At 38.3% G+C, this 26,365-nt stretch overlaps 1 protein-coding gene across 3 annotated transcripts in view; it reads left to right on the top strand.

Moving 5' to 3' along the window:
- Nucleotides 1–26,365, top strand: part of Dolk (Dolichol kinase) — a 188,672-nt gene that overhangs the window by 18,786 nt on the left and 143,521 nt on the right. For 2 of the 3 annotated variants that reach the window (XM_067142775.2, XM_067142774.2), the window contains exons 2-3: nucleotides 5,949–6,205; nucleotides 13,901–14,121. In XM_067142775.2, the coding sequence (XP_066998876.2) occupies nucleotides 5,949–6,205; nucleotides 13,901–14,121 (478 nt within the window). The remainder of the gene's footprint in view (nucleotides 1–5,948; nucleotides 6,206–13,900; nucleotides 14,122–26,365) is intronic. The other variant, XM_067142776.2, reaches the window with a different exon arrangement.

The following is a 26,365-nucleotide window of genomic DNA, read 5'->3' as shown; positions in this document are numbered from 1 at the left end:
TAGTACTTTGCTACCTGAACATTATCCTTATGTCCAACTACCTTTACATACTGGTGGCTAAATACACACATAAGAATTCCCCTCAGTCATTAATGTTTTCTGAAATCTGTGCTATACATAACATTCCATTTATTTATTTATTTATTTATTTATTTATTTATTTATTTATTTATTTATTTAAAACAATTCCTATGACTGCCATCGTATTGTCCTTAGCATACTTCGTTGATAAATTCAATTTCCTAGTAAATTCCTTCAATCTCCCCTTAATTCCACAACCATTCCTAAATGTTTCTAACTTACATTTCTATCTTAATCTCATTATTTATCTGTTATAATGTGGTGGGTCTTTGCCATTTCTTACCACTTTTAAAGGTACATGCCTCTTTTCACACTCCCCAATAATAAATGCTTTCAACCCATCTTCTAGGCTGTTCATGCTATCATTTCCCATTTTCCACTGATCATAATTAATTTTTGAAAATTTCCTCAAGTCTCTATGGTACTATAGTAGAACCTCGATAATTCAAAATTGATTAATACAAAATCCTGCCTAATTTGAAGAAGCTCTCATTCCCAGAAATATGAGGTACTGACTGCCTTAGGAGAAACCAGCATGGCAAGGTTATTTCATTTAGTGTGCAAGATGTATGAGACAGGAGAAGTCCCATCCGATTTTCGGAAGAATATTGTTATACCTATTCCCAAGAAAACCGGTGCTGACAGGTGTGAAAACTACTGCACCATTAGTTTAGTATCTCATGCCTGCAAAATTTTAACATGTATTATTTACAGAAGAATGGAGAAACAAGTTGAAGCTGAGTTGGGAGAAGATCGATTTGGCTTCAGAAGAAATGTAGGAACACGTGAAGCAATCCTGCCTTTACGTCTGATCTTAGAGGATCGAATCAAGAAGGACAAGCGCACGTACATGGCATTCGTAGATCTAGAAAAGGCATTCAATAATGTTGATTGGACCAAGCTATTTATGATTCTGAAGATGATAGGGATCAGATACCGAGAACGAAGAATTATGTACAATCTGTATGAAAATCAGTCTGCAGTGATAAGAATCGAGGGCTTTGAAAAAGCAGCAGCAATCCAGAAAGGAGTGAGGCAAGGTTGCAGTTTGTCCCCTCTCCTTTTCAATGTTTACATAGAACAGGCAGTAAAGGAAATCAATGAGAAATTTGGAAAGGGAATTACAGTCCAAGGAGAGGAAATGAAAACTTTGAGATTTGCCGATGAAATTGTTATTTTATCTGAGACTGCAGAAGATCTGGAGAAGTTGCTGAATGGTATGATTGAAGTCTTGGGTAAGGAGTACAAGATGAAAATAAATAAGTTCAAAACAAAAGTAATGGAGTGCAGTCGAACGAAGGCAGGGGATGTAGGAAACATTAGATTAGGAAATGAAGTCTTAAAGGAAGTAGATGAATATTGTTACTTGGGGAGTAAAATAACTAACGATGGCAGAAGTAAGGAGGACATAAAATGCAGACTAGCACAAGCAAGGAAGAGCTTTCTTAAGAAAAGAAATTTGCTCACTTCAAACATTGATATCGGAATCAGAAAGATGTTTTTGAAGACTTTCGTGTGGAGCGTGGCATTGTATGGAAGTGAAACATGGACGATAACTAGCTCAGAAAGAAAGAGAATAGAAGCTTTTGAAATGTGGTGTTACAGAAGAATGCTGAAGGTGAGGTGGATAGATCGAATCACGAATGAAGATATACTGAATCGAATTGGTGGGAGGAGATCGATTTGGCTAAATTTGATGAGAAGAAAAGATAGAATGATAGGACACATCTTAAGACACCCAGGACTTGTTCAGTTGGTTTTTGAAGGAAGTGTGGGTGGTAAGAACGGTAGGGGCAGACCAAGGTATGAATATGACAAGCAGATTAGAGCAGATGTAGGATGCAATAGTTACGTAGAAATGAAAAGGTTAGCACAGGATAGGGTGGCATGGAGAGCTGCATCAAACCAGTCTGTAGACTGATGACTCAAACAACAACAATGGGTTTTGCATGTTATTTAAATTTTTTAATTTGCAATACAGCTAATTCGTAATTCAAACAACAATGTTTGTCCCATTACCGAAATTCAGACTTTTAATTCAAAATTGCCTTTTTTACCAAGCTCGATAGCTGCAGTCACATAAGTGCGGCCAGTATCCAGTATTCAGGAGATAGTGGGTTCGAACCCCACTGTCGGCAGCCCTGAAGATGGTTTTCCGTGGTTTCCCATTTTCACACCAGGCAAATGCTAGGGCTGTACCTTAATTAAGGCCATGGCTGCTTTCTTCCCACTCCTAGCCCTTTCCTGTCCCATCGTCGCAATAAGACCTTTCTGTGTCGCTGCGACGTAAAGCAACTTGCAAAAAAAACCTGCCTTTACATTTTACAAATAGTTGTTTTCAGAGTAATACAAATTTAAAATTTATCCGCGTCATGATAGAACGCGTCTTCCGTAACGTGCTGGGGTAGCTTGCAGTACTTTCACGCACTTCGGTGTGTCTACAGTGTGCTTCATATTTGCTAAGTTCAAGTGAAATTGTAATTCTTTTGTCTTCATCGTTTTAAGGAATGCCATAATATCACGTAGCAGGCAGAGTGTGGAGAAGCAGAATCTGCGAACACCGGCTATGCTGACAGTTGGCGAAAAAGCCTGGCTCATATAATCAATTTTGTACGCACCGAACAATATTGTCAGTGCCGATGAAACTGCATTGGTTTTTTTAAATGCCGAACCCATACTACGGACTTACGATATTATAGGAGGTCCCTGAGGATTGGTAAAAAGGAATAATCATCCCAATTTTCAAGAAAGGCAATAAGAGAGTTTTGAAGAACTACAGGGGAATTACTCTAATATCCCATGTTGCTAAGATAATGGAAACGATACTGGAAAGTAGAATGAAGTTGAGGGTTGAAAATCGGATACAGGAAAATCAGTTTGGCTTCAGAAGTGGAAGGTCAACAACAGAGCCCATTTTCATTATGAGACAACATCTTCTCCTTCCCCTCCTCCCTCTCTTCTACTTTCCTCAACTTCTGCCTCAACCTAATTCGTGGATAACACTCTACCCTGGTTCCCTTTCCTCCACACACTTTCCCCACATGTCTAACGATGGAATCCCCCATGACCAGAGCCTCAACCCTAGCCACCTCATTTGATCCCCTCCCCTCCTGGTCAGCCCTATCTTTCCTGATAGCTGCAGAAGCTACTTCCTCCTCTCTTTTCTCCTTCCTATGAACCTCTTCCACCTGTCTTTTCCTATCCTCTGCTATACTTTTCACTTCCTCCTACTTCCACACATCTCAGTAACAGTTCCCTGTTCCTCATCTTCCCTCTGTTGCTCTACCTGGAGTGGCTCGTACCAATTTCACACAGACACCTGTCCTGAATTCTGATCCTGAATAGAGCCCTTAGCCTGCAATCTCCTTCCCCTTAGAACATTAGACCACCTGTCTTCTTACAACTCCGCCCTTTCCTTCCTCTCCCTCTTGTGCACCTACTGTAACCTGTACACTTTTATTTGATGAGGCCTATCTTCCTTCCTGTCTTCTGTGAGAATCCTAATTATATCCCTCAAACTCTCCAACTCCTTCCTCATACCCCTCAATGCCTCACCACACCCAAAGTCCCTACAGTTGCACTCCTTAGCCATTCTTTACGGGAAAGAAATCAAAATAAAAGTAAAAGTAAAATAACTTACGTGCAAAAGAAAAATGGAGGGATATATTGTCTGGGATAGTACTCAAAGATCACACGACAATAAGGTAATTAGTACACAACTACACTGCAATACTACTTAGTCAAACTCTATTTTTATCCTACAACACCCTAACAGGTTAAAAACTGCTGTTAATTACTGAATACCGAAAAGAATACACAAGAATTACACAAATCTAAACTGCAATTAATCCTATCCTAATTACAACAACAGAATTTTAGTAAGAGTGTTTCTACAGATACCTCTACTACAGTATACTGGTACTACACAAATATTTTACAATACTAAAATAAGCACGCTAAATTCTAATGAGATATTACTCGTATACTACTGTACATTACACTACAATAAGTTTAAACTACATTCAGACATATCCTAATTACAATACCGGTACTGTATGTCACTACTAAGCACAAACAGAAATGAAAATTGCAAGTTTGAAATTTGCAAGAACTTCTGTAGTCAAAGATTACGAACAAAGCTAAATGCTTAGACAGGTTATTATTAGTACTATGCTCTAATAGATTCACACGAATATACTATCTAAATATACTGTACCCCTACACTACAATTCTCAGCTGAAATGTGGTTACATGAATTTTTACCGCTGGTGGATTACTATTATTTTCCCTATTACACGGGATGGAGAATAAAAGTGTCCTTAAATGCTGAAAAATAAGAGGTTGTCTACGATAACTTCTGTCAACTACGCCGGGGGCTTGAACTGTAATTATCCAGTGAAAATACCATGTATTCTCTTTAACTTCTTTTTAAATTGAAGTTTACAGGCGAATCGTGTTATTTAATTTAATAAATTATTACTTTCATGATAGTTTGAACAGATATCTATATATGAAATATCGGAAAAGTTGCGCGGAAGTTACAGTGAGTTACAACTCCTTATGATAATCTGCCTTTGTAAGTATTATACGAACGAACCCACAGATATTTAAAAATATTGTTCTAAAAGTTAATATTATTACCTAAAGTATTTCCTAAACCTAAAATTCGAACAAGGTACATCTAGCTAGCCTACTTAACCTAGAAAATGTAATCTACTGAACACCAAATGAATTACTTATTATAAAATTCAAATAAATATCGCTACTCCCAATTTCTACCAACAAGCACTAAACACCAATATACAAATAGCACTAAATGGAACACACACAAAATTTAAACAATTTCAATAGGTTTTAACTACTTTATCACTACAATAATACAAGAGCTCTCTCAACAGCCAACCGTTCTCACAAGCGCATCCAACAATGCAACAATACTGTACATTATTGGGTGGGTGGAATAAACTTTGTAAATTATATGTAATCTTAATTCAATATAGAACCAATAATGAAATTTATAACCATGTCATACATTGTGACAAGAAGTCTGCCTGCAACACACCTTACTCTCAACCCAGATAGACATCCTTCATTCCCATGAGCAACCTAAGAAGTGGTGGATTTATTGGCTAAGAAAATGTGCGACATGCCACTGTCTACCTTCATGATGACATTGATGGACAGAAGTGGCACTTAACATGCAGAACAGCAGACTCTGTGGTAATACGCAAGACACCCTAAGAAGAAGAATGTGATATTTCAAGTATTTGCATATCTTTTTGGGATTTGATGCAAGAACTCCATTTTATATATGTGCCACTATTGATAATGGCAATTGTGAGAGGATTCTTTATTATAGTGAAAGAAGACCAGCTGAAACCTTGTAAGACTTTTAAGTCAGTTTTTCTCTCTCCTGAAAAATATGGGTAGAATAAAGTTACTCTCATTGTTCACCAAACCCTTCAGTGGTAAGTATCCTCAAATGAAAAAAATACTGTTTCCAGTTGAAATTATTACTTCAGAAACCAAATTAAATACTCTAAAGTCCTCCATCTTAAGTTCTATGAGTATTAAAAAATTTAAAGTGTTAGGCTAATGATACAATTATGTAGTTACCAAGCTCAGCCATTTTGACTTTTCTTGTTAATTATGCATTGCCTGTACACTTGGCTAATATAGAATCAGTGTTAAATTCATGCTTAGGATGATGTGTAAGCCTGTTGTATAACTTCTTTGCTGCATACAAATTGAGATGAGAGAGAAAAGTTCACTCTGTGGTGGAATTGAAGTAATTTCAAACTAGGCTGTACCATGAATCATTGATAATTTAAATTTTTTTAAATGTGTGTGTTTTTTTTTTTTTACAGACCGTCAGCAGGGCCTGGCGTGTGGCTTCCCTTATTGTTACCATCAGCTATAATACTTAGTGACCTGAAGACAGCAGGTTCCTCAGACCAGTACCACTTAAGTGCATTATTATGTGGAACACTCCTCAGCTCTGTTGTTATGTTCCTGTTACTTCACATGTATACGTCAGCTTACATTTCTCTAGCAAGTGTGAAAAGCAGCACATTCGTTCTCGCAGCCTTTACTAGTCTAAGGCTGTATCTCTTCAATAAACGAGGTAAATATTAGGACTGGTCTTTTCCTTCCTCAGCTAATTATATTTTGGTAACTTTTGAGGGCTAAATGATTAAGATATGCGGGTTCTAATTGGATTGAATTTCTTCATTGATTTAAGTTCAGAAGTCTTTTTGATAGACCCTGTTTCAAAATAAAAGATATAGGCCCAGGAAATTTCTTTGTAAATTCTACAAAGAAACCTCGTTTAAGTAGAGCCTGTCCATCATTGAAATGGAATGCTGAAGTTTATTCCTATATTCACGTGTATTCTCAGAATTGAACTGATGGCCTCTTGTGTTATGAAGGAAAATCAACATGTGTTCCCAATTAATTAATGCTTGAATGAGCAAGTTGGCTCTACGGTTGAGACCTTGTAGCTGTTAGATTGCATTCAGGAGATTTCACACCTGGCTAAAACTCTCTGTGGACCTGTGGTAGAGTGTCAGCCTCCAGATCCAGAAATAGCAGGTTCAAACTTGGGAGACGTAGTAAGATTTTTGAAGAATGGAAGAAAGTCCATTCAACACTCCATGTTGCATGACATCGGCATGTAAAAGATCTCTGGTGACACATTTAGGATTCACCCAACAAAATTCATTAAAACTCAGCTATAGATGCTTGAGAGGGATTTGTTTTACTCTCTCATCTATTACGCCTTGAGTAAAACGGAACATCAAAATTGACGAGCAGGCAGCCAGGTGTTGTCAAAATATAATGCCTGCACAGGGTACCTGAGGTCATACGATTTTTATTTATTATTATTATTATTATTATTATTATTATCATTATTATTATTATTATTATTGGTTGTACGTCTTGGTAGTGACAAGATCAGTAAGTCTGTTGTGCATGCAATGATCGGCGCTTTCGTTGGTAATCACTTGTATATTGACATGGAAAGTGAGTATAAGTAATATTTAATATACGTGCTTTCAATATTTAATAGGATAAACTATGGTAGTGGGTGTAAAGTTTAAGACATTGATATTGTGTGTTAGTGAAATCACGTTCATAGAAAATAACAGGGAATAGATATTTCACTGCGACTTGAGTCACGGCCAGCTTGACTCCCTATACGGCACGATGTCGGGAGCTGGAATCCAATGTGACTCTGTGGATTTTAATTCAGCATCTATGGAACATGGCCACAATATCACGGACGTTGAGTGCACGCATGATACATGCAATAGTAGTATTGAGCAGAATGTGAAAACGAATTTGAGGCTTGATATCACTCAACAAATTATGGAGGATATATTAAAAGAGGAAAAACAACTGGAAATCACTAGGGGCCTGTTGAAAAGTATTCTTGCAATTCAGCAGAAAAATATGAAGATGGAAATTCAGCAAGGTTTAAAGAAATTGGAGGAAGCCCTAGATGTGGGATCTACGCACAGAAAAGCTTGGAAAGCAACTAGAGCATTAATGCAAAAGGATTTGCCCGTTCAAGAGAAGGTAGAACAGAGCACCCCAAACAGAAACGTAGAACAGGATAAATGGGAAGTAATTACAATTTATTAAAAATTCGTATCCACCTTATTCAATACATTAAAATGTTGTTAAGATGAATGAAATTACAACATGTATATTTATTTTATCAGAACTAGTTTCGACGCTTTATATTGCGTCATCATCAGCTGATATACGTTGGAAATATTGGCAAACATATGTAAGTTTATCTACGTCACACAAATTATAAAAATCATAATGAAGATTTAAAACCACGTTATAATAATACTATTTCCAATTCCATATTGTCCAAGACTTGCAAGTATTAAACTTTGAATTGATAAAATTCGATGTAATTTGGTTTAAATAATCATAATTTAAACCAAATTAAACTGAAACCACAATCTACTTAAAAACAAAAGTTCTGTTTGACACATTTAAAAAATGTTTATGTAGAACCGTATTAAAACTATTCAATAAAGTCTTCAGGCTGTTGTAAGGTAGTGATCATAAAGAATCTTGGTTCAATACGGACGAATAATGAAATGTATTTACTTAACTAAATGGGAAATAGCGTTATCCAAGAAGAAGAAGAGGAGGGAACAGAGGCAGAAGAAGACAGATGAAGATGAAGGTACTCAACCTGAACCAGTACGGTACCGGTATGTGAAACTGTTAAAAAGAACGAGCAACGGAAACATTCAACTATAAGAAGCCGCCCAGAAGCCGTACTTATTAAACCAATGAATGGCAAGACTTTTGCAGATGTTGTGAAGGATATCCGCAGCAAGATGAAGCCGGAAGACAGTGGCACTGGTATTAGATCGATCAGGAAAACTATATCTGGAGCTGTTCTTCTTGAATTTAATAAGGCCACGGAAAAGGAGAACAGAAAATTTTAATAAATCACTTAAAGATGCTCTTGGACATGATGGTGAAGTAAAGGCTTTGACGCCTAGAACTACATAGGAAATTTGGGATGTGGACAGTGCCACCACTATTTCCGACATAGAGGAGGCTGTAAGACGAGAATTAGAAAATCTTAATCAAGAATTGAAGGTCTCTATCACAAATCCGAACAGCAGGGGACAAAAACTCACCATTGTGGAGATAAAAGATAGTGAGGCACGAAAGTTGTTAGACATAGGCAGAATTAAAGTAGGGTGGCTATACTGCAGAGTAAGAAGGTGGGCCGTAGTTCCTCGGTGCTTTAGATGTCTGTCAGATGGGCATCAAGCAGGAAACTGTAAAGGATTGGACATAAATAAACTCTGTTTTAAGTACAGGGAAGCTGGTCACAAGGCAGTAGGATGCAAAACGAATCCACGATGCATAATTTGCACAGATATGGGCGTTGAAGTGTCAAAACGACATCATGCTCTTCGCTCAGGCAAGTGTATTGTGTTTCGTGAAGCACTAGAAAAGGCCAAAAAGCAGTGGTGAATGGTACAGATCCTTCCAGCCAATACACACAGGAGTCTAACTGCCAATGATCTATTGACGCAGATGACCTATGAGATAGGAGCAGACATCTTGATTCTTAGTGAACAATATCAAGACAGGGATCAACCAGGTTGGTTTCCAGACAATCTAGGGACAGCTGCGATATGGGTACCAGAGCTTGGAAAATATTCAGTTATAAATCAAGGATGCAGGGATGGGTTTGTCTGGGTCCAAGTTGAGAAGGTAAATTTTGTCAGCTGTTATTTTACCCCGAATGAGGCTATTTCTGACTTCCAGATGAAACTAGATGGACTTGAAGATACTCTGCAAGAGATGAGCACTAACCTAGTTGTTGCTGGTGATTTTAATGCTCAAGCAGTTGAATGGAACATGCCTCAAACAGATTCTAGAGGGCGGCGTACAATGGAGATGGCCGCTAGATTGGGATTAATGGTTATTAACGTTGGTAATGTGACAATCTTTTGGTGACCAGGATGTCAGGGAACTATACCATAGTAACCTTTGCTTCTGAAGACATTGCGCCTAGGATAACTGAATGGCAAGTAATTGAAGAATATACTGGAAGCGATCATCAGTACATCACTTTTCGTGTACTTCAAGAGACTCTGCATCTAAGGATTACCACGTGCAAGCCAGAAAGATGGAACATAGCCACTATGGATAGAGAAAAATTTTATAAAGTAATACAGAATGGAATGAACTGTATGACGGATACATGTCACGGAGGCAAAAGAAGCATAATTGCTAATAAATGCGTGAAACACACCATGAGACTCCTTCAGCAAGCATGTGACGCATCAATGACCAGAGTAATAATAATAATAACTTAAATGTTTCCACCTTTTCAATACAATATATTCACAAATTTGTGAATATATTGTATTGAAAAGGTGGAAACATTTAAGTTATTATTATTATTACTTATATATTGTTCAATACGGACCAAAAACATGAAATTCATAACCATCAATCAATGACCAGAATCAAACAACGGAGAGGCAAGCGTCCAGCATATTGGTGGAATGAAGAAATTGCTGAGCTGAGGAAATGATGCCTGCGACTCAGATGAAGGACACAAAGAGCACGACATAATGATGAAGCTCTCTCAGTAGAGTATAAGACTATGAAGAAAAGACTGCAAAATACAATTAAAAAGAGTAAAGCCGACAAGTGGTGGGAAATGTCTAAGGAAGTGGATGAAAATCCATGGGGATTAGGGTATAAAATTGTTATGAAGAAATTCGGGATGCTACCAAGCCCTATCATGGATCCACGCACCATGGAAGAAATAGTACACACACTATTCCCTGATGATGCAGAGAGGATTGATGATGAGGCCGAGAAAGAACTAGATAATGTACCATCTTTTACATCTGAAGAATTGATAACAGCAATTGATTGATTGATTCCCTTAGAAATAAGAAAGCCCCTGGACCAGATGGTATTTCAGCAGCAGTACTAAAGGTGGCAGTAAATCATGTCCTCAACTGCTGTTGAGAATGTATAATCGTTGTTTGAAAGCGGGAATTTTTAGCTTTCGTTGGAAGATAGCTAGATTAGTTCTGCTCAGTAAAGGGAAAACTGGGAGTTACAGACCTCTATGTATGCTGGACACTGCCGGGAAAGGTTTAGAGACGCTACTATAGCCGAGAATACTAGCAGCAGTTCGATTAGTTGGCGACCTATCTGACCAACAACATGGATTTCGCAGAGGTCACTCAACGCTAGATGCTGTGAAGGAAGTGGTGAAGACAGCAGAACGAGCTCAAATGGGTAAACGTTACTCTAGAAAGCTGACGCTTCTTGTGACTCTAGATGTTAAAAATGCTTTCAACTCGGCAAGATGGAGTGATATTTTGGAAGCTCTACAAGAAACTCTCAAGCTACCAGAATATCTCGTGTATATACTGCGAGACTATTTGAAAGACCGTACATTGTTATACGACACGGAAGATGGTCAGAGAAGAAAACGGCTCACAGCTGGTGCAGCGTAAGGCTCAATTCTTGGACCACACCTTTGGAATATCATGTATGATGGTTTGTTATGGCTGGAGATGCCAGAAGATGTAAAACGTGTGGGTTATGCTGATGATGTGGCTGCTCTGATAGTAACCCGTAACCTAGAGCTGACTCAATTTAAATTGAATCAGGTAATGCAACGTGTTAAAGAATGGATGATAAATCACAAGTTAGAACTCGCAGATCATAAAACTGAAATTGTCCTCCTGACGAGGAAAAGGATTAATACTGTTGTACCGATGCAGATCGGGCAGATAGCCATCGAAACAACTAGGAGCACAAAATATCTTGGTGTAATGTTTGAAACTAAGCTTACATATTGGGACCACATCCAACAGGTAACAGATAAGGCAGCGAAAACCATGACTGCACTGAGTAGACTCATGGGAAACATCAAGGGGCCAAAATTTAGTAAAAGGCGGCTTCTCATATCGACTGTCCAATCGATACTGCTATACGGTTTGGAAATTTGGGCTCAATCGTTAAAAAATTGTGAAATATCGGACAAAAATAGTGGCTGTACAACGGAGAGCAGCTTTACGAATTGCTTGCGCATATTGTACAGTATCAGAATCTGCAGCAGTAGCTCCTATTGACTTGTTGGCTTTCGAAAGACAAGAAATTTGGCTCACACAAGAAGAGCTAGGAAGGAAAAAGGCAAAGGCTTTGGCTCTTAGTCGCAGAATGCAACGATGGCAAACAAGATGGGAAGATGATTCTAGAGGGAAATTGACGAAAAGACTGATACCTTCTCTGGGCTTATGGGTTTGCTAAAATCATGGTAAAGTGAACTACTATCTCACACAGTTCTTGACAGGTCATGGATACTTTCGAAAAGTTCGTCATAGATTAGGGCTAGCAACTAGTCCAGTGTGCATATATTGCAGTGATATCGATGACATATTACATACTTTCTTTGTGTGTGTTCATTGGCTGCCACAAAGAAGATGCTTAGAAGTTATGCAGGGAGAATTGACGCCAGAAGGGATTGTGTCAGTAATGCTACGAAGTCAAGAATCTTGGGACCAGGTGGCAGTCTACGTAGAAAATATTCTGCGTCAGAAGAAGAAGGACCTGGATGATTATGACAGACTTAAAGCAGAAGAAGTAAGATGAAGCACAAGATGCATTAAGCACGACATCCGTCCTGAAGTAATGCGAGAGCGGTTTCCGGGGCGGAGATAAACGTCTTGGTAAAAGGGAGTGTGAATTTTAGTGGGTAATTATCTCCACACACTTGTTGAGTGCGGACCCTCACAAGCATCTTATGAAAGATTTTCCACACTCCCTTGCAGAAAAAAAAAACCCGAATAATAATAATAATAATAATAATAATAATAATAATAATAATAATAATAATATAATTTAATTTATAATATAATATAATATATAATAATAATTTAATTTATAATATAATAATTTAATTATATTATTATTATTATAATTATTATTATTGTTATTATTATTATTATTATTATTATTATTATTATTATTATTATTATTATTATTATTATTATTATTATTATTTCCATGGCGGGTGGCTCAGGCTATGAAGCCTGTTATTCTGCCAAACCATGTCTTGTAATAATACGAAGTACAAACAGTTGAACAATGTATTACACATATTATATACACACTATAAACTTAATACTAAACTATACATAGTTATAAAAACCGCATTAAAGGAAGGAGAGAAGTTGATATAAAACAACCCAGAATGAAGAAAGTTGCCTTATTTTTTCAATAAAAATAAATTTAACACAAAATTTAGTAATACACGGAATGAAATTTTTAAAAATGTAAACAGAATTCATACATTTACACTCAACTTAATCCATTCAAATACCACTGCCAACATTTCTTTTTTAAATACTGATTCAGATATGGTGTCCCTGAGATTGTTCGGTAACAGATTCCATGTTCAAATTGTACTAACAACAAAAGAATTGTTGTAGAGAGTGGATCTTTGATTGCATTTTGAGGATTAAGTTACATCTGTGGACAAATGTCACAGTATATGAGTATTGGTATTGGTTCATTTTAAGAAATTCTATATTGTCACATGGTCTCCACAGAACAATCCGGGGGTGGTGATTATTGTTTTAAGAGGAAGTACAACTAGACAACCATCCTCTATATAACACTAATTTGAGGGAAAAAATTGAAGGGATCCGACACTTATTGGCCAAAGAAAGAGAAGGACCACGAAGGGCGTGAAAATTAAAGACTCTCTAGGCCTCAGGAACCTAATACTGTCGGGGTCGGAAAAGAACAAGAGTCGACCAAGGAAAGTCGGATAGGATAGATGAAAGTGAGGAGCCTGGCTCAAGTAAGTGTAAGTAATGCCAGGACTCAACTAAGGGCCCCGTGGTCGCCAGCCCATGCCTCAAAGTTCAGAGCCCTTAGGGCTCCTTTTAGTCACCTCTTATGACAGGCAGGGGATACCGTGGATGTCATTCTACTGCCCCCACCCACAGGGGGCAGAACAATCCGGAAACTTCATATAGCCACATCAAACTGATAAAACAATATTTTGGAAAAATTGTTGATCCAAGTTCCCCATTCTTAACCGAGAGTATATTGACTAAATCCAGGTTTACCACTGTCGATGCATAGGCGAGACTATGTGACATAATGGCAAGTAAGGATTAATGTGTATTCATACATATATATGTGTATCCTTTTCAAAAATTTTGTAAGTGCATAGTAACTTTCCAACCATTTTATATTAAATTATGACTAATTTCCTTTTCTTTATTTTAAGGTCTTATATTTAGCATACTGAGCAGTTGTGTGGCATCATTTGGTTTGGGCTATGGAACTGTAGCTCTGTTGAAAGCCTGCCCGCAATGTTTCACATTTGGAGAGGCTTGCTTGGTTACACAGGCATTAATTTTATTTCTATTTTCATCAGTTAATAATGTCTACTCATCATGGAGCCATACCCCATCTACAGATCTTGACATTGCCACTATTATTTTACAGGTAAGTAACCATTTTCTTACTTGTCAGTTGTAGTACATTTTTATATGGTAAACTTTTCTGTAGATGGTGGTTTTCTATAGGTGGTTCATGGTGTGGATTTCTGTAGTCACGTCCTAGTTCGTGAACCATGGGCAACGGCTGAGTGGCTTAGTAAGTGGTCCTGAGAGTCGGGGTACCAGTTGCTATGGAATGGGAGTGGACATATCGGACATAATCTGACTCATGACCCACCTTGTGCTCAGGCGACTAGGACTATACAATCCACAAGTGGTTCCTTACTCGTTAGAGGAGGGGTACTCTCTTGGACTATGTGTAAGTAAGAGTAGCATCCTGCTTCACAGAATTTTCACCGAGCATGCTCAGAACGTTTTAAGCAAGCCTTGGACCTGTGGGAATAACGGACCCCTACTCCCATTTGACAGGCGAGGGACTCCTTTGAAACAGCTTGGCAAACTAAATGGAATTGAATGTGGGGCGAACTAAATGGAATTCAATGGGGAGCTACAAATATTAATGGGGTTTATGGAAGTAAGAAAGTAGAACCGGCTGAGTCAGGAAGGAGGATGCATCTGGATGTGCTAGAAGTAAAGGATATTCAGGTAAGGGGAGAAGACTAGGAAGAAATAAAAGTTTATTAAGTGTATTTGAGGGGTGGTAAAAAGGAAAGAGCGGAGTGTGAGGTAGGGCTGTTAATGAGGAATACTACTGCACATAACAATGTTCCTGTTAACCACGTAAATGACCAAATGATGTGGGTAGATTTGGCAGTTGGAGGAATTTTTTTTTTTTGCTAGGGGCTTTACGTCGCACCGACACAGATAGGTCTTATGGCGACGATGGGATAGGAAAGGCCTAGGAGTTGGAAGGAAGCGGCCGTGGCATTAATTAAGGTACAGCCCCAGCATTTGCCTGGTGTGAAAATGGGAAACCATGGAAAACCATCTTCAGGGCTGCCGATAGTGGGATTCGAACCTACTATCTCCCGGATGCAAGCTCACAGTCGCGCGCCTCTACGCGCACGAGTTGGAGGAATTAAAGTAAAGAAATTGTTATTCAATGTGAATTTCAGAATCTGAATAAATTCTTCTATTTCACCTATGCTTAATTTGCTGAACTTGGAAAGATCGTTTTTAATTAATTGTATGGTGTTGTTAACGGGCACATTGGCATACATATTAATAATATCGAAGTGTGTGGTGTTTAGATAAATTAATATCCTTAATTTTATTGCAAAATTCTATGAAATGTTTCACTGACGTATTGGCTCGCTAAGGGTTGTTTTTGAAAGAGCATTCTTTTTTTGTCGAGTGCGTTTTGTTCCTTTGACAAAATATTATCAAGTTTGATAGTGATATGTAATTGAAAAGATGTCCATTTGAGAGAGCAGCTGTAAAACTTGGCCAAATGCCCAACAAGTGCCAACCCCAGGTAATTGGAAAAATTGTCAGGAAGAAGAGAAAAAACAGTAAACACAGTGCTCATGAGTATAGCTTATATTTTGAATTCTCACCTACAAATATTCTGTTTTATCTTTCCACGTTAATTATTGAGTGGTAGCATGTCTGTCTACTTAAACCATGACAGTAATATGCTGGTGCTGGCTTTCACAGCCGATGTCAGTTGACAAACTTTGATTTTTGCGGAATATTAGGCCATGATGACATTTAAATGACTGGGCGAGTTGGCCGTGCGGTCAGGAGCGCGCAGCTGTGAGCTTGCATCTGGGAGATGGTAGGTTTGAACCCCACTTTTGGTAGCCCTGAAGATGGTTTTCTATGGTTTCCCATTTTCACACCAGGCAAATGCTGGGGCTGTACCTTAATTAAGGCAATGACCGCTTCCTTCCCACTTCTAGGCCTTTCCCATCCCATCATCGCCATAAGACCTATCTGTGTCGGTGCAACATAAAGCCAATTGGAAAAAAAAAGACATTTAAATGTATTTACATTTCAGATATACTATGGTAGCACTCGTCAAGATGAAATGACACATACAGTTGAGAGCTTGCCTTTTGTAGCAGTGAGAAGGCTAGGAGATGCCTGTGACATTTGGTCATTGCATATTTCTATATTTAAAAATTTGAGGTATCTGCAAAAAGGAGAACCGCCCATCTTTGACATGCTTGTGAAAAGAGAAGGCCGCCATTTAGCCCACACAGTGTACAGTAAGCATACACCTACCGACAGCAGTCTCAATAAGGACTCCAACAATCACACTAAATGAAAACAGACAATGATGTGAGTAAGACAAGGGATTTTCAGCCAAATTTGTACCAGAGCAAAGTAGAAACTGTTGATGGGATGAAAGTACCTCTTGGAGATCACTGTAAATACCTAGGTGGTAATATAAGGAAAGATCTTCATTGGGGAAATCACATAAGTGGGGTTGTAAATAAAGGTCATACATCTCTTCATATGGTTACAAAGGTATTTAGGAGTTATAGTGATGATGTAAAGAAAAGAACATGTACGTCACTGGTAAGACCACAATTAGAGTGTGGTTTCATTGTATGGGACCCTCACCACGATTACCTGATTTGAGAACTGGAAAATCTCCAAACATACGCAGCACGATATGTGACAAAAGCATGGTATAACAAAAATGTTGCAAACTTTGGGCTGGGAAAACTTGGGAGTAAGGAGACGAGCTGCTCAACTAAGCAGAATTTTTAAAGCTGTCAGTGGAGAGATGTGGAATGAGATTAGTAGTTGAAAAGGTTGAGGGGTGTTTTTAAATATAGGAAAGATCATAATATGAAGATAAAGTTACAATTTCAGAGGACAAATTAGAGCACATATTTGCTTATATGACAAGGAGTTAGAGATTGAAATAATTAACTAAGGGATATTTTCAATAAATTTCCAGTTTACTGTATTTGAAATTATTTAAGAAAAGAGTAGGGATGGTTCATGGTATGGGTTACTGTAGTCACATCCTAGTTCATGAACCATGGGCAACGGCTGAGTGGCCTAATAAGTGGTCCTGAGAGTCAGGATACCAGTTGCTATGGAATGGGAGTGGACATCTTGGACATATTCTGAGTCATGGCTCTCCTTGTGCTCAGGCAGCTAGGACTATACAATCCACCGGTGGTCCCTAACTTGTTACAGGGGAGATCCTCACTGGGACTATGTGTAAGTAGGCAGCAACCTGCTTCATGAATTTATACAATTTATAAATAATTGTCAAAATGAAGAAATCCATTTATCACAATGTGGCTCTTATTATTAATGCAGATGAAAATATTACTAATTCCTAGTTGGCAATTCTTATTAAGCCTGCTTTCCTTGGAACAGTAACTCCTGTCATTATTTTACAGTCTTGTGTCTGGTGTAATATTGATGATGCGTTCTTCCTTGCTCTTACACCTGAGGAGGTGGAGGAGCGGGGGATATAGGTGTGTCAAGAACCTCCTTGCTGTCACCTGTAGCTTCAACAGAGGAGGAATAAGTTGTATAATTTTTAATTTATAAATTGACCTTTTTTCATGAATTATTTAGAAAAGAGAATATTCATTAGGACATGTTGTCTATGGAATATTGTACAAATGTTTCCTTGATGACTGCTTTCAATTGTAGAAATAATTTATATATTTTCTCTTGAGATTTTTGTTTGTTTAAATGTTGTCAATCTTATGTTAATTTTAAGGATACTTCCTCCAAAGCATTACTTTGTCAATTTATGTATTTTTCATCTAAACAGTGTTATGTGGCTGAAGATGTTGATAATATATGAAACATGTACCACTTTTAACCATTAAATTGCCTTAGGCAATCATCGTATTGACTAGGTGGAAAATAAATAAATACTTAGTTGTGAATCTATTGAAGTGTGATACGGACCATGAAGCGAATTTTATGTAACCGACCCCCAACACGGCACGATCTGGTCAAGAGGAGGAGAGCACATCCAGCGACGTCGAGGAAGAGAGAAGATATAATCTACGACCAAGGCAAACTCGACAGGTGTGATAGACTGTTGAAATTGTTTCAAGTTATAGAGGGGATATTGATGCAAGTGTGTAGTTGACTAGTATAACTTGGAAACAATTCTAAAAACCCGTGGGTAAATAGTGAAGATATCAAGCTCGTTTGGTTGGTGTTATTATTATTATTATTATTATTATTATTATTATTATTATTATTATTATTATTATTATCATCATCATCATCATCATCGTCTACGTAGTTATGAGTGACTGGTTGTCAGCACGGACTTTATTTGGTATAAATCATGTTCGTATCATTTATCATTTGTGTGTTGTATGATTTGTCTTGTGTAACAGAACATATGAGGTTATGTCACAATACTTCTGCTGTATGTTTATTAATATGACTTTATTTAATAGTATATAATTTATTATTACGTGTAAATATGATGTATAAATCGGATGTAATGTTGTGCAATGCAGGGTAAGAGTCTAGAACAATGCACCTTTGTCACTAGAGTTTTACAGGACGTTCTATTCATTTGTATATACGTTATTGGAGAGTCAAGAAGATATGAGAAAGCATGTTGTGTCATATTTTTCTGGAAGTCTGACCAGGCAAAATATATAAAAGGGCGGTCTTGGACAGTTAATAGAGTTGTTAGTGAAAGTCATTAGTCGAGTAGAGTATGTGAACTCATGTTGTGGTAATTCTGTTGAAGTGGTAATGTTGTGTTGGTACATGTGATCTTGTGAAGTGTTCTGTAGTTGTATAACGTACTCCTGCCATAACCCTTCGATCTACGTTCTACAAGCTTCTCGAAACATCGTCGCATCTACGTCTCCATATACTCTGCAATATCTACATTTCTACTGGACTATATGCTCTCTACTGTTATTATTATCTATGTATTAATGGTTTAATCATATTTGGTGCTCACCCGTCTCTTCCCTCCCATGTTTCACTACATACTGACTGCCATTCTGTGTTTACATTCTACGGTCTACATCACCCAAAACTTCTCGAAGTTACTGGGCTTCCTTTCTTGGCGTATATATAATGCACTGCTGTGCTTGTCTCACCAGCCTGGCATCGAATTGTGTACAGTCTGTGTGTGTGGAGGGGGCCACTGTCCTTGTGCAGCTTGCTGTGTTCAAGCTCAAGAGTTTTCCGTCCAACTGGAAACATCGTATCGTCGGGTCACTGGGTGAGCCAACACTTTTCTTCTAATTTTGCAAAGACTAAATTTGCCCTTTCATGGGACTTGTCTGTTTATTCATTCTGCTTATTGAAGGCCTTATTTTGTGGCTAATCTGTTTCGATGTTCTCTGAACTTAAAATTTTCACGACATAAAATGAAGATGAAAATTTTTAAGTTGGACTAAGAGTGACCACCGTCGACATGATATGTTCAAACCTCTTAAATAGCACAGTAGCCAGAGAAAGAACTCTCTCTAAGTATTGCGCAGTCGGATTCCTGTTTTTCTTTCATCCTTGCTATTTTTCATCTTCCTCCTTTCCCTCCCGTCCCTCCTTTGCTTGTATTATTAGAGTTTTGTAAAACACCCTGGAGGTGTTAGTTTTTTTTAAATCGTGGCCAATAATTATGGTTGTCATGCTAAAATGTTGCTTTAAGAAAAGTTTATCCTTGTTATCCTAAAAAGGAATGTTATGAGTTTACGGTATGTGTAAATCGTTTTAAAGTTTGTGAGAAGATTTTGGGTAGCAGTTTCTTCCTTTGTCTTGATTGTTTCAAACTCTGTGGTCTTTAATGAAAGTGGGAAAACGCATTACTCTACTTCATCTATGTTGTCTCTTGGACCTTTTTCAAATCCCATGTTAATCAGTGTATGTAATTTACAAGGTCAATTGTCTAATATATTCCATTATCCGAATTGTCGAATGATGGCCCTTTTCTCATTTCTGGTACCTACCACGGAAACCTCTCCTATCCCCCCCCCCCCCCCCAAGTGTTGCTTCCTATCACTCTGCTCGTTACTATTTGATTTACATAGAATCTTGGTCTCATCAACCTTGTTAGGAGAATTGGTGACTTATTCTCGCCATTGCTTTGTAATCATCTTGTTTTTCAAACAGCGCCGATGCAAATACAAATTTGTAAATAAATACACAATTGACAGCATCTCGTTTGTGCGTCCTTGTGAATACGTTAATCGAGCCTTTTGAGAAGGAGGTTATTGCTCTGGTGCCTGTCAAATGTATGATTTGGTGAAGGTATGTTGATGACACATTTGTGGTATGAACAGAAGGTCTTGAGAAACTTAATGTATTTTTAAATCACTTACATCAGCAAGATCCTTCAATTAAATTCACTATGCAGATGGAGTCGGGTGGATGCCATCCTTTCTTGGATGTTCTAGTAAGAAAGAAACTAGATGACTCCTTAGGACATATTGTCTATCGTAACCCTACTCACACAAATCGCTACCTCCATGCAGATTCTCACCACCATCGAGCACAAAAACAGGGCATTCTGACGGCACTCACTATGAGAGTGACACGAATTTGTGAGCCATCAAATATCCAGGAAGAGTTGCACGTTCAAAGTCGGTGTTCAAGGGTAATGGTTACAACGTTGTACATTTTCATTGAGCCCTGCATCCCACAGGGACAATTAAGCAAAGCTCACGGAAAGAAGTAGTGAAGGGAACTGCCTACCTGCCTTACATCCACCATACCACAGACCGAATTGCTAAGGTCCTCCACAAGCACTGTTTAAAAACCGTGTCAGACACCGTCACTAAAATTGTTCACAGTTTAGGTAAAAGCAAGGACAGATTGTCCTCACTATTACACCCTTGGGTGTACAAAATTCCCTGTACCTGCAGCAAGGTATACATTGTCCAAACATGCCGGTCCATTGAGATTTGCATTAAGGAACACCAAAGAATTATCCGTCTCAACCAGCCAGACAAGTCAGCAATAGCTGAGCGTGCCCTATCATCAGATCATGAAATCGTGTTCCAAAATGTTCAAGCTCTTACCCGTACTAAACACTACAGGTCTAGGATTTTACGGGAAGCTGTGGAAATACGTTATAATCCTAACAAATTCAACAGGGACACTGGCTATCGATTACGTAATATGTGGTTGCCAGCCATTAAGGACTTACGTAGGTAGTTTTCTTCCCTGTCCTTTTTATAAATTGTTTCATTTCGATGTTTTCCAAATTCATATGTTGGTTCATTGCAAACTATGTATTACATGGTGTTATGCCATAACGTGTGTACACCGGTTATGCCCCCCTACCCCTCTCACACCGTCTCACATCATTATCATCTTCTGGTTTTACATTTCTTTCCATTCTTCTGCTCTGTTCTATTCTATCCTGGTGTCTTTCATTGCAATTTATTTTATTTTCTATTTACCATATTTGCTCGCATATAACTCGCCATCGCGTCTATCTCGCACCCCATTTTTAACGTTTGAAATTGCAGAAAATAAAATTCCCCACACACAATTCACATTCATTTCTGATATCATAAAGACATACGCGAAAGACATACCCGTCCGCCAGAGCTGATCACTTGAAGTGGGAGTGTTTCCCTCTCTAGGTAGTCAAGTGATCATGGTATTAGGTATCGTCCATCTGTTGTATTGTCGACAAGTACCTGTATTCTGTCTTCATGTTTCATTGTTGTTTCTCGGTTAAGTTTTCTTGTGTAGGTTGATCTTTAACTTACGGAGAAACGTGTGATTTATACGGCTGGGATTGAACTCGAAGTGTTAAAATATGCTGAAAAATATGGTAATAGAGCTGCCGGTTGAGAATTCAGTGTGACTGAGTTTAATGTTCGCTACTGGCATAAACAGAAAGCTGTGCTAGAAACCACCAACCGAACATGTAAGGCATTCAGAGGGCTGAAAATTGGTAAGCTTCCTGAGCTGGAAGACAAGTTGCTTCATTGCGTTACAGAGTTGTGAAATGATGGCTTCAGTATCTCACACAAGTTGCTACATTTCAAAGCACGCAAACTAGCGATTAAAGGATCTGAAAGTGAGCCGGGGTTGGATCCGTACATTCATGACACGAAAGGGATTGTGTCTGTGAAAGCGACCATCTCTCTGTCAGAGAATGCCAAGTGATTTCAGTGACAAAATCATAGATTTTCATCGCCATGTGATAACAATGTGAAAGAAACACAATTACCTCTTGTCTCAGTTTGGCAATGCAAATCAAACCCCGATAAACTTCGATGTGCTATGCAACACCACCATCAACAAGAAGGGAGAATCTAGCGTTCTTGTACATACAACTGGGTGTGAAGAACTGCGTTGCACTGTCATGCTAGCAGTAACCACAGACGGAAGAAAATTGCCACCGTACATTATTTTCAGAAGAAAAACAGTGCCTAAAGCGAAGTTTCCCGAAGGCATTCATGTACGGGTTCAAGAGAAAGGATGGATGGATACAGCTTTTGTCCACAACTGGGTCTGTACAGTGTGGGGAGCACGGCCAGGGGCATTGCTTCGACGCCCAGCAATGCTAGTGTGGGACAGTTTCCGCGGACACTTGGTGTAAAACACGAAGAAACGTCTTCAGGAAATGAAAACTGATCTCTTAATTCCTGGTGGACTCTCACATTGTCTACAGCCCTTAGATCTTTCCATCAACAAGCCCTTCAAGGACAACATACGTAAATTGAATGCCGATGGATGGCAGGAGGGGATCATGAGCTGACGGCAGCTGGCAAAATAAAGAGGCCGTCAGTTGAATTCGTGTGTGATTGGGTTATGCGGGTATGGGTTATGGTCTCGACAGACGTTATTGTGAAGAGTTCTTGAAGACGGGCATCGCATGTGCATTGGATGGAAGTCAGGATGATGCAGTATGGGTTGTTGGTCAGAATGATACACGTGAGAATAGCTCGGAGATTTAAGGCAGTGACAATAAATAGGATAAGTATGCCAGTTGTCTTGTTTCAATAGCCTAATGCAAATTTTACGTTTTTTGGGAAATACAATCTTTCGCACACAAATTCCCGCATATATCCTGCATAGAAAATGTTCACACTTATTTTTGGTCAAAAAAGTGCGTCTTATATGCAAGCAAATACAGTATTTCTTCTATCACATTCATCCCTGATTCGTCTGATGTCCTCTCTGATACTTTTCATGCACACACGGTGTGATAGAACATCTTAATTGGAACTTAATGTTGTCATCAGCTCCCGCTTGGAGCGCTGTGCCAGCATACAGCGAGCCACCTGGTGACTAATGAGCGTACCACTACAGGTCCAATGGTAAAGAATTCTTAAATTCAAACCCTCATTATTGTACAAGACATCCTCATGAAAATTTGAGATTTTCTTCTGAAGACGCGGAGCAAAGTTCTCTGTTAAACGTAAAGAGTTTCACCTTGTTTTTTTGATACGGCATAAACCCAAACGCCCATATCATGTCTACAAGTACGGGCCATGAAAGCATCAATGTTAATATATTTATCCTATTTGTCACTGGTCTAAGGCTCATGTAAATTTCTGATTAAAAGGAAAAGACTTCATAATTCTATGTTCATGTGCGATTTGTGTAATGTATGTGAAACTGTTCGTCTTTGTCATTGTCGCATCATTAATAGCTTTTTGTTAGGTCTAATGCAAGTAATGTACCATAGTCATATAAACAAAGATCTTGTTTCATATTGATTTTTAAGTAGAATTAATAAACTTATTACTCATTATGAAAATTGAGATACAATCACATTTGCATAGATTATGCAATACAAAGGGATGGGTTGAGCATCAATTTTAACTTAACCCTTGAACTGGCAGTCATTTTTCCTGTTGTGGTAGGGATATTTCACCGGCATTGCAGACTCAAAGTATAAATTCTGCCAAAAAAGCTTAAAAAGTCGTATATCCACAAACAGTATATCATTTTATTCACAAAATGACAAGAAATAAAAAGATAATGTTACCCAAGGAGTTATCTTCCAAAAAAGTTTTTTTTTGCAAAACCTGTACTGTATGTAACATGTTTATATTTATTCAAAATTTTTAAAATGAGAGTAAAGGAGCACTATTTTATAGCACATAAATGTGCGTAGGGTGTATATAGTCTGTTGCACTGTTCTCGATTGAAATGTATAGCTCATAAACCAGTTGCACACCACAACTTGTGCACTTCACTCAGAGTTGCTTGGGTGGGTCTTCTTTTTTCCTCCACGATTGTCGGGCCTCAGGAAGTGTACTATTGTCACGGCCACCAAATTAGGCGGGTCAGAGAAATTACGCTGTTGCTAAGGTTATGTAGCAACTGGCGAAGAAATGTCTAACTGAACACATCATTTCGGAGCGCGAGGCAAGTTGTTCTCTCTCAAGCTCCTGATGTTACTTCATACAATGTTTCAAAACAAATTATACTACAAGCTTCAGAAAATACTGCTGATTTCAGTGGTATAACTATTTTCCATATAAACCAGTTCAAATAATTATTAAAAATTAAATCTGGAACAAGTAAATTTAAATCCGTAGAATCATGTATTGAAAATTTCAGTAAGCGGCCAAGTTTTTATTTCTTCAGCCAATAAAATTTTGTCTGCAGGAAAAATGTAAAAAATTGCCTGACTATATTTTTTATCTGAAACATAGTTCCATGAGTCTTGTAATTTTCCTGGAAAATGGCCCGGAAAGCGATCATGTAAATGTCACTGGCTGAGGCAGTTTGGGGTGCGCGCGCCAGCACAGGCTGCAGAACGCCGTAAATACTTTCGGATTACATATTAATCTGTGTCAGTTTTATTACATTATGACTTTAAATATTTGAATACTGTATATTGTACAGAGTAATATGGAAAAAGAACTACTTTAAAGAATAGGTTAACATTAATTTACAATGAATTAAGAATCGGTTTCTGGCTTCAAGGCAGTCTAATATTTCTTAGTCACTGTCATCACACATCTCACTATCTGTCGAGTCGTCATTTACACTAATGATGAATGGCTCCATTCTTTCGTCCATTACTATTTTCTTGGCCCAATCGTCTGTTTGAAGATTTTCCGCGCGATTGAAGTTTTCCCAATCTGCAGCAGTCACACGGTCAATGGCTTCTGATGTGAGTTTTTCTACGTCCTTTATTTTGAATGTCTTGGTCCTCACTGTCACTTCTCTCTTGATTTGAGCGCAAATCGTTTCGCATTCGCTATCTATTTTAACTGCACTTATGGTGCAAACTCAACAGCTGCATGACAGGAAATGACTCGGGTGAGGTGGCCTGGAGTGGATGGGCTTCAACTAGACAGCACTGCATGATCAGCGTTGCCAATCCGTGCTCGGAGGTAAGTGACTCTCGACCATCTGTCGCTTTGCCGTTCCCATATCTGACGACAGCACAGTTTTCCTCACCCGCCTAATTTGGTGGCCGCGACAATAGTTTATGATAACAGCGCTGATCGATCTCACCCATTACGCCTGGGTGCCAGTATGTAGATAATGATGGCTACTACTACTACTACTACTACTACTACTACTACTACTACTACTACTACTACTGTTGCTGCTGAGAACATAAGATGGGTGTTAGGGTGTCCCTTATTTTTCAGAGTTTTAATTTTGCAATGCATAGGTTATTGTTTTGTTCATTTGGGCCTAAAATACCCGAAAACAAGTTTTTTCCTTATTTGGAACAGTGCAACCCGTGCCGACTCGCGCGCAAACATGTCCATACAAGTTGCATCACAAGAGTGGCGCGCTCTCATTGTTATTGTCACTTAGTTTTCGCTTATCAGGTAGCTATCACGGATTGTTTTATATTTTGAAGAATGTCAGTGGAACTAAGGAGCAATAAAAAATAAAGCATTTTCTTGGTTGGTGAAGTAAGTCACCAAATAACAGGTGCAAAATTACCATCTAATCGTCAAGTTCTCGCAGTTCTATTTTTCAATATACGTGAGGTTAAGTTGACTGTTAATGAAAGCGCAAATCTTGTCATTTGGGAGTGCAATATATTCTGGGAAAAGGCTAGAATACCTACCAGAGCTGTGCCTAATTGTGTTAAGAAGTTAATGGATCTTTATCAGGTCTGGAGAGAACTGCAAAAAAAATAGCGAGAGAAGATTCAGGATTTACATAGGCGCCGTGAAGAGAACTTTCAACTTGAATTAGATAATTTATTCAATATCGCACATGTTGATGCTCTTGAAAGAATAAAAATCGAAGAAGATAAAATATTTTTGCAAAAGCAAAGAGAGCAAGGGCATCCGGGGTGCTTAGCGGATGTTGACAAAAAGTTGCCTGATATTGAAGATAGGGCCAGGCTGAGAAAACTCGTAGAAGATAAAAAGAGGCTAATGCAA

The sequence above is a fragment of the Anabrus simplex genome, chromosome 3, assembly GCF_040414725.1.
Source record: "Anabrus simplex isolate iqAnaSimp1 chromosome 3, ASM4041472v1, whole genome shotgun sequence".
Classification (NCBI taxonomy): domain Eukaryota; kingdom Metazoa; phylum Arthropoda; class Insecta; order Orthoptera; family Tettigoniidae; genus Anabrus; species Anabrus simplex.
The sequence above is the reverse complement of the archived record's forward strand: the minus strand, read 5'-3'. Positions and strand labels throughout refer to the sequence as shown.